General features: G+C 44.7%; 1 protein-coding gene across 1 annotated transcript; it reads left to right on the plus strand.

The window, feature by feature from the left end:
- Positions 1-280: 280 nt before the first annotated feature.
- Positions 281-5,484, plus strand: LOC120667529 (triacylglycerol lipase OBL1-like). Its single transcript, XM_039947590.1, has 5 exons — positions 281-623; positions 1,828-1,976; positions 3,230-3,412; positions 4,178-4,211; positions 4,601-5,484. Exons 1-5 carry the CDS (start codon positions 281-283, stop codon positions 5,482-5,484), a joined length of 1,593 nt encoding a protein of 530 aa, XP_039803524.1.
- Positions 5,485-14,395: the final 8,911 nt, after the last annotated feature.

The raw sequence follows: 14,395 nt of genomic DNA on the forward strand, positions 1-14,395 counted from the left end.
ACAGATCAATCAAACAACCTAGCCCACAGCCCAGGGCGGGGCAGGCCCTGCCCAGCATCGGCCCAGCCCGGCCGGTCCATGCCGCCCATCCAGTGCAGCCCAACCCAGCCCTCTTTGTTGCCCTATAAAAAGGCACCCCTTCGCTCCATCTCAGCATCGTGCCAGCTTGAGCCCCTTCCACTTTGCTAGCTACCATTCTTACACGTAGCAAGCTTAATCGGCTAGGGCTTCGTACTAGCTAGGTGGCTGCTATCATCTAGAGCCTCGCCGTCCGGCGATCATGGTGGCGTTGAAGCAGCAGCACCTCGCCGCCGGCGGGCCCAAGATGGGGGCAGAGAAGCTGATCATCCGGACGGAGAAGGTGCGGTTCATCGACATCCTGTCGATGTTGTTCCTGCGGCGCCCGATCACCAGCTACCCGTTCGTGGAGGCCGGCGACCAGACCGCCGCCGACTTCGGCAGCACGCCGGGCGACTGGTTCGTCGCGCTCACGCAGCTCATCCAGAAGGCGCTCGCCGGCGCCTACTACCCGGCCCTCATGATCGGCGCCGTCGTCAAGTTCCTCCTCAACTTCATCGCCCTCAACAATGGCATACTGGGCATCTTCCTGAACATCTTCAGATGTACGTATACACATATATACGCGCGCGCGCACACACATGAACACACCACTAACTAATTGACGTCTCGTATTTATTTTTACCTTAACCTGTAATAACGGAACATATTATTATACTACCTGATCTTGAGATAGCAGCAAAGAGCTTAATCTAAAAAAAATATAACAACCAACATGACACAAATGTAAGCTAGTTAATAAGGGGACAGATGGTCAACTTAATTACGAATTGGTCTGCGACACAATTATTCAACTGAATTTTGCAAAAAGGAATGTTCTACCAATGCAAAACGTGTTCTAATAACTCGCCGCCAGTGCATGCAACAAGCTAAGTCAAAGACCTAAGAACGTGTACCGGGAAATTGACTCCATGTTGTCAAAGGTAAAGTTGACTGAACGGTGCAATGACTACAGAACGTCATCTCACTCTCTTCCATACTCCCTCTCTCCCTCTCCGCATTTGTTTCCCTAGTATTTCTCTTCTCTCGTTATGGCATTTTTAGATTTTATTTTCTAATTTAACACTTTTATTTATGTTTCTCTCTACATAAATTATGGTTCTTTGTTATAAGTTTTTTCAGTTAGGTTAACCGTTTTTTCTATTGCATGCTTCTCTTCCTTAGCTTACACATTTCTTTTTGTAACCGTAATTCAACCATTAATTTATGTTTCATTTCCTTTTCTTTATCTTTGAATTTCCACTAAATGTTTTGTTAGTTTAATATTTTTCTTTCTTCTCTGTTTATATATTATAGTTCCTTGGACAAGTTTTTTGTTTGTTAGTTTAATCATTTTTGTTCTGCTTGTCTCTTGCTACCATGCATATATAAACATGGTTCTTTTAGAAACCATAATTAGCCATTAATTTGTGTTTGAATTGTCTTCTTTGTGGTTGCCCTTTTAAGCTTTTCTATCAAGTGTCTTGGACAAGATCGAGTTCGACCATGTATAGGATGAACTACATGTGCCCCTCACTATTTTAATGTCAAATTGTCTTTCTTCTACCCAATGCAGCATCTCGTACACTTGCACATGATTATCAGATAAACTACTATACACAATAATTCTGCACACATGAATGACCTCATGTGGATTGATCCGACCAATGCAAAACCAAAACACTTTCGGAGAATACCCCTACAAATTTTGAACTGAATAGCACACGCCCGTGCATAAAATTGATAAATGCCGATGAACACTACTGGCAGGTAAGGTGGTGATCCCACTGAACCGGGAGGCGCCCAACTTCCGGTCGATGATCGCGATGATCGACGGGAGGACGGAGCTGAAGCCGCTGCCGGTGGGCGGCGGCCCCGACGACCGGCGGCTGCAGGTGGTGGGCGTCTCTGTTGGAGTAATGGGCTTGGCCCATTCATTCTAAAGAATTTAAAGTCCACTATTAATGCTAGGGAATCAATGCTTAATTCCGTACCGGGAATTGAGGAGGATCTCAACCGACTTAAAAGGTGGACTTCGTGTACACCACTTGTGAAGCCGGTAAGAGGAGGACGGTGAACCACACGCGCGCGCGCGCTCGCTCGCCTCGCCGGGCCGTGGCCGAGGCGAGGCCGGACGGTGCGCGTGCGCGGCCGGACGTGACGTGCAGGTGCGGCGTGGTGCGATGTGATGGCTATTTTGCCGTTGACAGCAATTAATCGTGCGATTAAACGTGCAATTAAATCTGTAATTAATGGCCATAACCGCATCACCTAAATGACTCTGATGGTGTCCAGGTTCAACGATTCTGAGCACCTGAGTCACTATATAAGGAGTGCCATTCCCCTCATCCATCCTGCACCAGAGCACTGAGGCAACTCGGCTCCTCTCTTCTCCCTCTCCAGTTGCAACAACTGAGTTCCCCAACGCTAATTTCTGCGCGCACAGAATTAGCGTGAGCAGGCCTCCGAAACCTTGCTCGCCTTGAGATCCTGCACGGGATAGGCGGGCAATCAGGTTTTTGGGTAACGCTTTAGCGTGACTGCTCAAAAATACTAAGGCTTTGCCCGATTGTACGACTACTTCCTGGTGGACGAGCCGAACGACTACGTCGACTACATTCTGGTGGCCGAACGACTACGTCGACTACATCTTGGTGACCGTTCGCGGGACTGCACTGCGAACTTCTTCCTGCACCGATTTAGTTCAACTACTTCGACTGAGGCCAACCGAGTAGATGTCTACTCCAGTTGGTAACAGCGCAGCCAATGCCTCCGGCAACGGCTCCGCTTCAGAGTACTCCCTGAAACTTTGGTTATTTATATTGTTTATGCTTATATGTGTGATAAGTATAAACATGTTCACATGTTTTATTTTACTCCTTAAAGTCATAGAAATATTGCTAGTTTATACATTTAATTTTGGAATTAAAATATACCGAAAATTGCCTAGATATCTAACAGTCTCCGCCGCCGGTGCCGGCAAGGCGGCCACGGTGGGGAGGACGACTACTACGTCGACGCAGTGGCGGAGCCAAGTGTAGGTAAAAGTGGGCTATTGCCTCCTCTTGCCATGCAAAATTTCCACTAGATGAATAGTAAATTTAATATTATTTATTATTTTAGCACCTCAATTACCAAAAGTTGCCCCCTTAATTCTTTATTCTGGCTCCACTGCGTGGACGTGGAGAGCGGCGAGTGCGGCAGCACGTCGGTGCCGCTCGTCCAGCAGCAGTACGTGAACGGGCGGCTCATTCGCCTCCGCACCTTCTCCGTCTTCGAGGTCACCGTCATGGCCGCCAAGATCGCCTACGAGAATGCCGCCTACATCGAGAACGTCGTCAAAAACGTCTGGAAGGTATAGATCTGCTAGCTACACTATGAATCAGCATTTTAGCTCTAAAAAGTACGTCTAGCAAGAGATTAAAATTAAAGCTTCAGCAACCATGATCCTTTTTCATATTCAATTCAAAACCTACAGTATATATGTGAGGACAAACAAATAAAGTAGACACAACATGTCAACTATATATGCAAGACGACTGTTGGCAACACTACTACTGTCAATCAGGGGCGGAGCCAGCGTAGGGATAGGGGGCTCCAGCCCCTCTACCCCATGTTGTCCATTGGAGCCCCCACAAGTCCCTCCCTAATAAATTTTGGCATAGTGAAGATGAGAAAGAAGGAGAAGAGAGGAACAAGGGAAAGAGAGAAGAAAGAACAAAAAAAATGAGTCTCCTTCTCCAAACTCTGGATCCGCCCCTGCCAATTGTTGCAACAACATACACCAATCATTTCGGGACAAGTGGACAACCTTTCCCATGCATCAGTCTGTCGATCCATGGACGGTAGCGTCGCAATGTGCAGTTCGATCACGTGCACAAGTAGCAGAACAGTTGCATGCAAACAGTGACAGTGACACTTACACTGACGACATGCCAACATAGCTAATCCGTAATAAACAACTGCCACTGTCAATCCACAAGATATGATTGTATACATAAACAAATATATCATATCCAAGTAATAGCTAGCTACGTGCAAATCTGTTTATTTGTTAATAGCAAGCTAATCTGCTAATGGATGGATCTTCCGTGTCTGATGCTGCTCTCTGAATTTGCAGTTCAACTTCGTGGGGTTCTACAGCTGCTGGAACAGTAAGTAATTAAACTGGAGCAGCAGTAACAACTAAGCTAGTAGTAAAAATTATTAGTTACTCCCTCCGTTCCAAACTATAAGCCATTCTAAGAATTTTGGAGAGTCAAAGTTTTTTAAATTTGACCAAATTTATATAACAAGATAATAACATTTATGATACCAATTAAGTATTATTAGATTCTTTGTTAGCTATATTTTCATAGTATATCTATTTGATGTCATAAATCTTTATATTTTTCTCTATAATTTTGGTCAAACTTTGATATGGTTTGACTTGACCTTCCAAAATTCTTGGAATGACTTATAATTTGGAACGGAGGGAGTACCTACTAGTAGTAGGATTATTTGATTCTGACTAGAACAATTAATAATTTGCTACGTGCTGCAGAGTTCGTTGGCGACCACACGACACAGGCGTTCGTGATGACGGACAAGGCGTCGGACGCGAGCGTGGTGGTGGTGTCGTTCCGGGGCACGGATCCCTTCAACATGCGCGACTGGTCCACGGACGTGAACCTCTCGTGGCTGGGCATGGGCGCCATGGGCCACGTCCACGTCGGCTTCCTCAAGGCGCTCGGCCTCCAGGAGGAGGACGGCAAGGACGCCGCCCGGGCCTTCCCCAAGGCCGCCCCCAACGCCGCCGGCGGCAAGCCCCTCGCCTACTACAAGCTCCGGGAGGTGGTCAAGGAGCAGCTCGGCAAGCACCCGAGCGCCACCCTCGTGGTCACCGGCCACAGCCTCGGCGGCGCGCTGGCCGGCATCTTCCCGGCGCTGCTCGCGCTCCACGGCGAACAGGACGTCCTGGACCGCCTCCTCGCCGTCGTCACCTACGGGCAGCCGCGCGTCGGCGACAGGGTCTTCTCCGACTTCCTGCGCGCCAGGCTCCGCGTCGAGATGCTCCGGGTGGTGTACCGGTACGACGTCGTGCCGCGGGTGCCGTTCGACGCGCCGCCCGTCGCCGCGTTCGCCCACGGCGGGACCTGCGTCTACTTCGACGGCTGGTACAAGGGCGCCGCCATCGCCGCCGGCGGGGACGAGCCCAACCCCAACTACTTTGACCCGAGGTTCCTGCTGTCCATGTACGGCAACGCCTGGGGGGACCTCTTCAAGGGCGCCTTCCTGTGGGCCAAGGAGGGCAAGGACTACCGGGAGGGCACCGTGTCGCTGCTCTACCGCGCCGCCGGCCTGCTGCTGCCCGGCCTCGCGTCGCACAGCCCGAGGGACTACGTCAACGCCATCCGCCTCGGCAGCATCGCCGCCATGGAGGCCTGATAGATGATCTGTGATGATCTTCAATGGTGATCTAGTACCTACTATGAGCCGTGGAAGAGATGATCAATAAGGTTCTATTTTTTTTTTATTTTCCCTCAGCTTTTGGGGGGATAGCCGCGAGCGTGTGGACTCTGGAGAGGGAAGCTGCTGGATGTTGATGCGTGTTCATTTCCATGTGTATCTTTGCATGAATTGGAATAATATGCTCAAATATTATGCATGCGTATCCTCGATCTCATATTCTCATGGACATAAGGCACGTCACTGAACAGTTCAAGTAAATTAATGAAAATTATCGCAAAACTGTCAAACAAACCCATGCCTCCTCCATGAATATCATTCCATTAATGAATGAATTATTTATACGTCTTCCTGAATCCTGATCCTTGCAGTGAACTATGACATGCAAACAGAGACCACATATATTGTATATGGAAAATCCCAACTTTTGCCACCATTTAGACCATCATGTAATACTATGCATATGAAGGTGCGATGTAAAATTGAAATAAACTTATGGATAGGATATGGATGAAAAAGTGTCTCGAGTAATTTCTAACTAAATTTCATTATTTAACCGCGGAATCCAGTAGTCTATCAGCTGATTCGTGTTTCACTCCGTTCCCCTCAAAGTGACACAGACGACAGTGTAATAAATGATGGAAGGAGGAAATATATCTGATAATTCTGACAATGGTTAAACCAACCAGAGCAAGGTACGTGCGCAGGCTATTATATAAACTACTCCAATACTCCTACATGAAGGTGTAAAATATCTTGCTTCTTAATTACAATGATTCAGGCGATGGCGGGTCAGGTGAAAGAAGAGAGAGTAGGGGGCATGGGAGGTAGCAGGATACTAAGCTGGTCTTCCCGGAAGAAGTCTAGTCCATGGCACCCAGGGCCAGGCTCTTGGTTGCTTCAGGACCGCAACTTGGTGGACGCTGTCCACCTCTGCCTTGGGGCGCCCAGCGCAAACCGAGTCCGTCGGAGAGCCTTCACTTCTTCAGCACTCTGCATCCATCTAGTTATCAGTCCTCGGGAGTAGAGAAATGCATACAAGCAAACGGGTGACCGATCGAGGAAGCGCGGAATCGCAATTAGGGATGAAAACGGTCGGAAACGGTAATTATTCGGTAATCAGTTTTTTGTCGTTTTTTTATTGCAAATAAATAGGATATAGAATCTTGTATATAAATTTGTATTCTTGTTTTGAGCATTGAGCTTGTAAAGATTCATAAAAGGTAAACCTTAAATTCATCCTATATTTTCTCAAATGATAGATATAAAATTCGGTATGGATTCGGAAACAAATTCGGTATTTTTTCACTTTTTTTTGTTGTAGGGAGCAAATAATGCATAAAATAATTTATGCAAAATTTTATTCTTATTTTTAATAATATGCTTGATAATATAAGAAATGATCACCATCAAATTTTATACATATCTATTTTAAAATATTAAATTTATTCTAATAGTTGAGATTACCACTTTCATCCCGGATCGCAATACAAGTTTATTCAGTTGGTGATTGAAAGGATCGAGGCCCAAGAAGAGGATTGAATTGTGATTTTTTCAAATTTCTAGAGGGTCCTTAGCCTAGACTAGTATTACCCAATCTACAAATTTAAAACCTAATGACTAGAGCACACTAGCAAAGGGTCCTTTGGTAGGAGAACATACTAACATGATCATTTTTCTTAGGAAGAACTACACTTAGCAAGAACAAGTTCTAGTCAAGAGATCAAACTATCATGCCATTGTCCTAGTCAAACAAACAAGCAAAGAAGAGCAAGATCACAATAAAGGAAATTTAATGCTTGAATGTAAATGCGAAGGACACGAGACAACCGGATTTTTTCCCGTGCTATCGAGGAGTTGACGCTACCCCCTAATCAACGTTGGAGCACCCACACAAAGGGTATCGCTCCCTTGCTTCACCAAGGAGCAAGTGATCACTAAGAATGCTCCTTCTCCATCTCCGAAACGGCGAGCTTCACACCGTGTACAAGCTTCTTGTCTTGGGGCTCCCACAAACTCCAAGAGCTCACCAAGAACCTCCCGATCACGGAGACCGGCTAGGTGCCGTCAAACACCAAGAGTAACAAGCTCCTAAGCCTTCACTTGACCTACACTGAGTTGGCCCTAGCTCAAGCACACTTGCTACACTTGCAAAGGTTGAATTCTTCAAAGTTAAAGCACAATTAATGTACTAGATCTTCACTTTTTTGCTTAAAGCACTCTCTCTTCTTCTCAAGGGTGGTCTCAGGTATTCAATGCGTCAAAGGCAGTTCAAATGAGCCAGGGGTGCCCTTATATAGAGTGGAGAGGGTCACATAGCCGTTGGAAGTCCACTGCAGAAAAACCGTGACCGTCGGAAGAACCGACGGGTGAGAATTTGAAGGCGTCGGTTCAACCAGTCTCTCTGTGTCCAAATAGTAGCCGTTGGGAGTTCTGACATAGTATCTAGGCTTGCGTCATTGCACCCGTGCATGCTCCGTAGGTGCATCGGTTCAACCGGTGCTGAAGAGGTTCACTGATCAACTCAAACAAACTTTCTGGAACATAATACATCCAATGCACTGATGGTTGATTCTGAGGCGTCAGTTCAACCGGTGCTGAAGGCGAATCACAGCCACCCAAACATGCTCTCTGGAACAAAGTACGTCCATTGCACCGGTGCTTATCTTTTTGACCATCGGTTCAACCGGTGCTATAGAGTTTGTTGACTTGATTTCTGCTTGCATCCAGAGAAGATAGACCGACAGGGCGTCGGTCCTTCCGCCAAGCATCGGATGCACCGATGCATGGGTCATCGGTTAAACCGGCGCTACTGTTTTTCTTGATTTTCAGCTGAATTGACTTGAAGTTTGAATGTTACTTTGATTGTTTCTTCTTCCAAGTATTTTGTTGACTTCTTTTGACTATCTTGAACTGTTTTTGAGCGAGTGTGCAAGATTTCTAAGGCCAACTCAATTTTGGTCTAGCTACTAACCCATGAACTCCTCTTAATAGTACGGTCAAAAACTAAAAACTATAAACCCTAGCTAAATCAAATGTTCTTTATCTCTTTGTGACACTTGAGACTAGAAAGGTCCTTAATATTTGGAATTGAGTCCTTGGCACGCATGATTGTTTTGAATTGAGGGGTCTCCTTTCATATTTCATATGAGACTAATCTAATCATTGATTTTTCCTTCAAAACACATGTTAGTCGCATACGGTTGTCATTAATCACCGAAACTTACCAATAGATTCTAGCGGCCTAGATGCGGTTCAGTGATTGCGGAAACAGTTTAGTTTCAATCTGTTCTTGGTACGTGAAGCCACCAATGCACGCAGATCATCAGTGTGGAGGCAGCTCGCTGCTACTAGCACATTCCAGTCCATTCATAGTCTCTGTATCTCGCAGTAGAACTGCCCATGCGGTTTAGTTGACGCCCACAAGGAGACCTGTGCTGCTGCTAATAACTAGCAACCATAGAACTAGTTGATCTCCAATATTAATTCTGCCTCCTTGATCTCCATGGCCATAACAAGCACGTTGCCGAACAGTTCAATTAGCACCTGAAAATTATAGCAAAACTGTCAAACAAATCCATGCATGTGTCTTCTTATTAATGAGCGCCGAACGGTAAGGTTCTGGATCTTTAAAAAGAAAAATCCATGCATGTGTCCATGTGCCTTCTCTGTTGTGAGTCTCACCTTGCCCTCTTGTCGCTTGATGATACAGACCGTGCTCGGTCACCGTCCAGCTGATCATCATTGAACAAACAATGGTGGTCCCACAACTTCCTGACCTGTACATGTAAATCTGAATCAGCCACTTTCGGGCGCTTGTGGTTGTATTCTTTTTATTTTTTTAATTTTTTAGTTGAAGTGAAGAGTGCACATGCTTGTTCTGCAGAGCACAGATGGCTCTTCCTTCTGAAGGTGGAACAATTTGATGTTTCTTTCAGAACGGTAGATGAGAAGGTACAATATGAAGTAAACGAAACATGCAAAAAAATGATTATGATAATGGTTAATTCAACTATAGGGTAGGAAGGCTATATATATAAACTATGGCAATAACGTACGACAATGTACAGTCTTGTTCCTTTCACTACAAAGAGATTTAGATAGAAAGATTAGAGAACGAGATATATGAAATGTTCAAACTAAAGTAAGGAGATGTGCTCTGATATATCTTCTATTGTTTTTTTTAATTATGTCCCTTCCTGCAAGCTATGATTCAAGCTGCAGAAAAGAATTCTCTACTTTTTTATTATTGTTTTTTCCTTACTTTTCCCTTTTCAGTGTTAGGATGGGTGGAATTGCGGAAGATGATTAGGTTGTTCTTGCATGAAAAAATTGAAGGATGGGAATATGAAGCACTGGGATATTCAACTGTGGTGGATTGCCGAGAGTATGTGGATGGTGCCGGGGTTGCTCATGCATGACATGATTTCTTTTCTCAATCTGAAGGGCTTACCGTGCTCCTGTATTCCTAGTAGCTTAAATGAATCACATCCGGTGTAAAATTATTCTATAACCATTTTCATGTGCTTGTACTTGTTTTAATTTTAGGAGTGCACAAGCTTGGCCCTTGTACTTGCATTTTATTTAAAAACGAGAAGTAGGATGCGATTTCCAGTAAATGAAAGCAAAGGAACACGGTCCGGTTAACTATACTACTACAGAACACATATATTGCCAATGACTTGACGTTCCTTAGACAGAACCAAGGAGACCAAGATAAATGTGGTTTATTTACCCAATCAGCTACTTTGGAAATTCATTATTTGAGGAAAACAAAGATTACCCAAATGGTTTACATTTTATTACGATTTTCTGAACTTACTATTCGCATGAAACTTTTTGGTGATAATAAATTTGGCATCACCTATGTCTACATGTGGACCAGGTCATCTCACATGTCATAGACACATCAATAATTCATATCAAGCTTGAGATTTTTTTTCCATGGTAAATAAAGAAATGTAAAAAAAATCCTCTAGGAAGGAGGCATGGCAGATGGGAGATGAAGGAAGCAGCTTTTGTGTTTATGTGCATGTGAAAGAAAGGAAGAAATCATGATATCTAATTCTCACATATGCCAAAATCATCCTAGTGTCCTTGCACTTGTTTCAATTTTAGGTACCACACAAGACTGAACCTTTTTTTTCTTTCTTACTTGCTGCTTACAACTATGTGATTCTTCTGACCACACGCATGGTTCAATGAACCAGATGTGAATGCTGGCTATAAATGTAAACGACTCCACTACATGATGCTGTATAAACATGTTGCTCCTTAATTACAGTGAATCAATTGATGGTCGGGGGGTCTGGTGAACATCTTTATGCCCCTTCCTAGCCCCCTGCACACATGATTTAACCTTCTGAGTTTATTTAGACAAGAAGCAATTTCAGTTCAGTTGGAGAAGACCTCCATCATAGGTGCACCTCCGTGAAGAGAGAGTTAGGCATGGGATCAGGTAGCAGGATATCTAGGTCGCAGGCTTCTTGCGCAAGGTACCCAAAACAAGACTGGTTCTCGCTTCCGCCGTGTAACTTGGTGATCACCATCCACCTCTGCAATGTGGCCACAAGGGCAGACTGAATCCATCAGTGCGACATCACTTTCTTCAATGGTTTGCTGATCTAGTTACTACTTCGTAGCTGAGAGAGACCAGCAAACGGGTGATGATTGAGGAAGCCGTAGCCACCCGTGCATGCTTAGCGACTGAACCATCTTTTCGGACCTCGTTGTAGCACTGCCCATGCAGAAGTGAACAAATGACCTCAGTGTGGCAGTGTATTGCTGTACAAGCTCAATCACCGCATGTCGGACCTCGTCGATCCACTTCGTGCGAGGATGCAAATTGAAGAAGATTTGTGCTTCTTCTGAATGTGCATTTAGGAATCGCGTGTGTTGGTAGGGATTAGAACAAGAATCAGATCACATTAATGTAGGGGGTGTGCCTGCTACATAATGACAATTTCTGACAAGTATGAATATTCAGTGCGACAAAGGAGGAAAACCCCAACTTCATTCTTGTGTAGGAAAATATGTACCGTAAATTATTCGTGTACAATCCTGTATGAATTGTGCCAATTTGATTCAGCTGTAATGTTTTGGCTCGAATGGTTATGTGTAATAACCTTGTAAACATTCAATTGATGAAGTGTGTCAATTCCATTATTAATGTTGTATAAAGTCTGAAACTCTGTGCTTGAATTGTGTGTGTAATCATAGTCACAAAGTTCCTGGGTCGACCGGGTCGAGGAATGGGGTCGAGGGTCGAGAGTCGTCATTTTATAAAATTGTGGTACGAAGGGGATATACATCTATGGAACGATAAATTATTATGTGGGACGCGACCCTGATTCATCGGGGTCGATATCTTCGGGTCGATAAAGACAAAAACTATATATGTGCTACTAATGAAGAAACTAATCTGCACAAGCATATAAAAAACATATAAAAGAGTACATTTAGACCATGCTACACGTACTCAGCTCATTGTCTAACAAAAACCACACCAATCCACTGTCCTTTACCTCCTTATCCCAATTAAATCTGCTAGCAATGGGGTTGCGATCCCTTTCAAACCGGAACACGATTCAACTTTGAATGGGACACTGACCCTCTTCGACCCCGACTCTCGAATCGGAACGACGATTCCGGGTCGAGGGACGAGGCATCGACCCCGAATCCTGTGACTATGTGTGTAATTAGGCCAAAGGCCTTTAATTTTGCCCAGTTCTAGCTTACGCTGTGCATTAGAAACAGAATTCTCCAGATTTTGCAGCAGAACTAAACTAATAAAAATAAGCACTCTAAGTTTGGTTTGTATCTGTGAAAGGATCGAGGCCCAAGAAGGGGGTTGAATTGGGAAATTTTCAAATTTCTATCTAATCCTTAACCTAGACTAGTATTGCCCAATCTACAAATTTGAAACCTAGTCACTAGAGCACGCTAGCAAGAGGTCCTTAGGTAGGTAAACACACTATCATGATCATTTTGTCTAGTTGGTTGCACACTAGCAAGATCAAAACCTAAGCAAGAGTTCACACTACCATGCAAGTTGTCCTAGTCAATCTACAAACAATCAAAAGCAAGAATAACAACAAAAGGATTTAATTGCTTGAAATAAAAGTAAGAGACACGAGACAACTGGATTTTTTCCCGTGCTATCGAGGAGTTGACGCTCCCCCCTAATCCACGTTGGAGCACCCACATAAGGGTATAACTCCCTTGCATCACCAAGGAGCAAGTGATCACTAGGAATGCTCCTTCTCCATCTCCGGAACGGCGAGCTTCACACCGTGTACAATCTTCTTGTCTTGGGGCTCCCACAAACTCCAAGAGCTCACCAAGAACTTCCCGATCACCGAGACCGGCTAGGTACCGTCAAACACCTAGAGTAACAAGCTCTTAAGCCTTCACTTGACCTACACTCAGTTGGCCCTAGCTCAAACACACTTGCTACACTTGCAAAGGTTGAAGCACAATGAATGTACTAGATCTTCACTCTTTTGCTCAAAGCACTTTCTCTTCTTCTCAATGGTGGCCTCAGGTATTCAAGGTGTCAAAGGCACTTCAAAAGAGCCAGGGGGTGCCCTTATATAGAGTGGAGAGGGTCACATAGCCATTGGAAGTCCACTGCAGAAAAATCGTGACCATCGGAAGAACCGACGGGTGACAAATTTGAGGCGTCGGTTCAACCGGTCTCTATGTGTCCAAATTATAGCCGTTGGGGGTTCTGACACAGTATCCAGGCTTGTGTCATTGCACCGGTGCATGCTCCGTAGGAGCTTCGGTTCAACCGGTGCTAAAGAAGTTTTCACGTCCACTCATACAAGCTCTCTGGAACATAGTACATCCAATGCACTGATTATGGATTTTGAAGCGTCGGTTCAACAGGTGCTAAAGACGAGTTGAGGTCCACCAAAACTTGCTCTCTGGAACAAAGTATATCTAATGCACCGGTGCATATCTTTTTGAGCATCGGTTCAACCGGTGCTATAGGGATTGTTGATTTGATTTCTGCTTGCATCCAGAGAGATAGACCGACAGGGCGTCGGAACTTCCGCCAAGCATCGGATGCTCCGATGCTAGGGGCATCGGTTAAACCGCTGCTGCTGTTTTTCTTTGTTTTCAATTGAATTGACTTGGATTTGAATGTAACTTTGATTGTTTCTTCTTCCAGGCATTGTGTTAACTTCTATTGACCATCTTGGGCTGTTTTTGAGCGAGTGTGCAAGATTTCTAAGGCCAACTCAAATTTTGGTCAAGCTACTAACTCATGAACCCCTCTTAATAGTACGGTCAAGAACTAAAAACTATAAACCCTAGCTAAATCAAGTGTCCTTCATCTCCTTGTGACACTTGAGACTAGAAAGGTCCTTAATCTTTAAAATTGAGTCCTTGGCACGCATGGTTGTTCCGAATTGAGGGGTCTCCTTTCACATTTCATATGAGACTAGACTAATCACTATTTTTTCCTTCAAAACACACGTTAGTCGCATACGGTTGTCATTAATCACCGAAACTTACCATTAGCATCTATCGGCCTAGATGCGCTTCAATCTCCCCCTTTTTGGTGATTGATGACAACACAAAGTAGAGATACAAAGATATGAAATTGAAATGCGATAAACAAGCATGCATTACTAGAAATAAAGCACATGTAGGGACATGTTAACACAGAGCATACACAATATCCAAATAACATGTCCATACACAAAATCCATGAAGATCCAAACACGCCACAACCCACCAATCTCCCCCTATCTCTACTCCCCCTATCTATCTCCCACTTTGGCAACAAAGCACCAAAAAGGAAGGCGATCTAGTCCTGAGCTGGAGAAGGCGGGGTCTTCATGCTCGGTCCGGTGGAGAACTGAGTGGCGGAGTCGTCGGC

This window comes from Panicum virgatum, chromosome 3N (assembly GCF_016808335.1).
Source record: "Panicum virgatum strain AP13 chromosome 3N, P.virgatum_v5, whole genome shotgun sequence".
In the NCBI taxonomy this organism is placed as follows: domain Eukaryota; kingdom Viridiplantae; phylum Streptophyta; class Magnoliopsida; order Poales; family Poaceae; genus Panicum; species Panicum virgatum.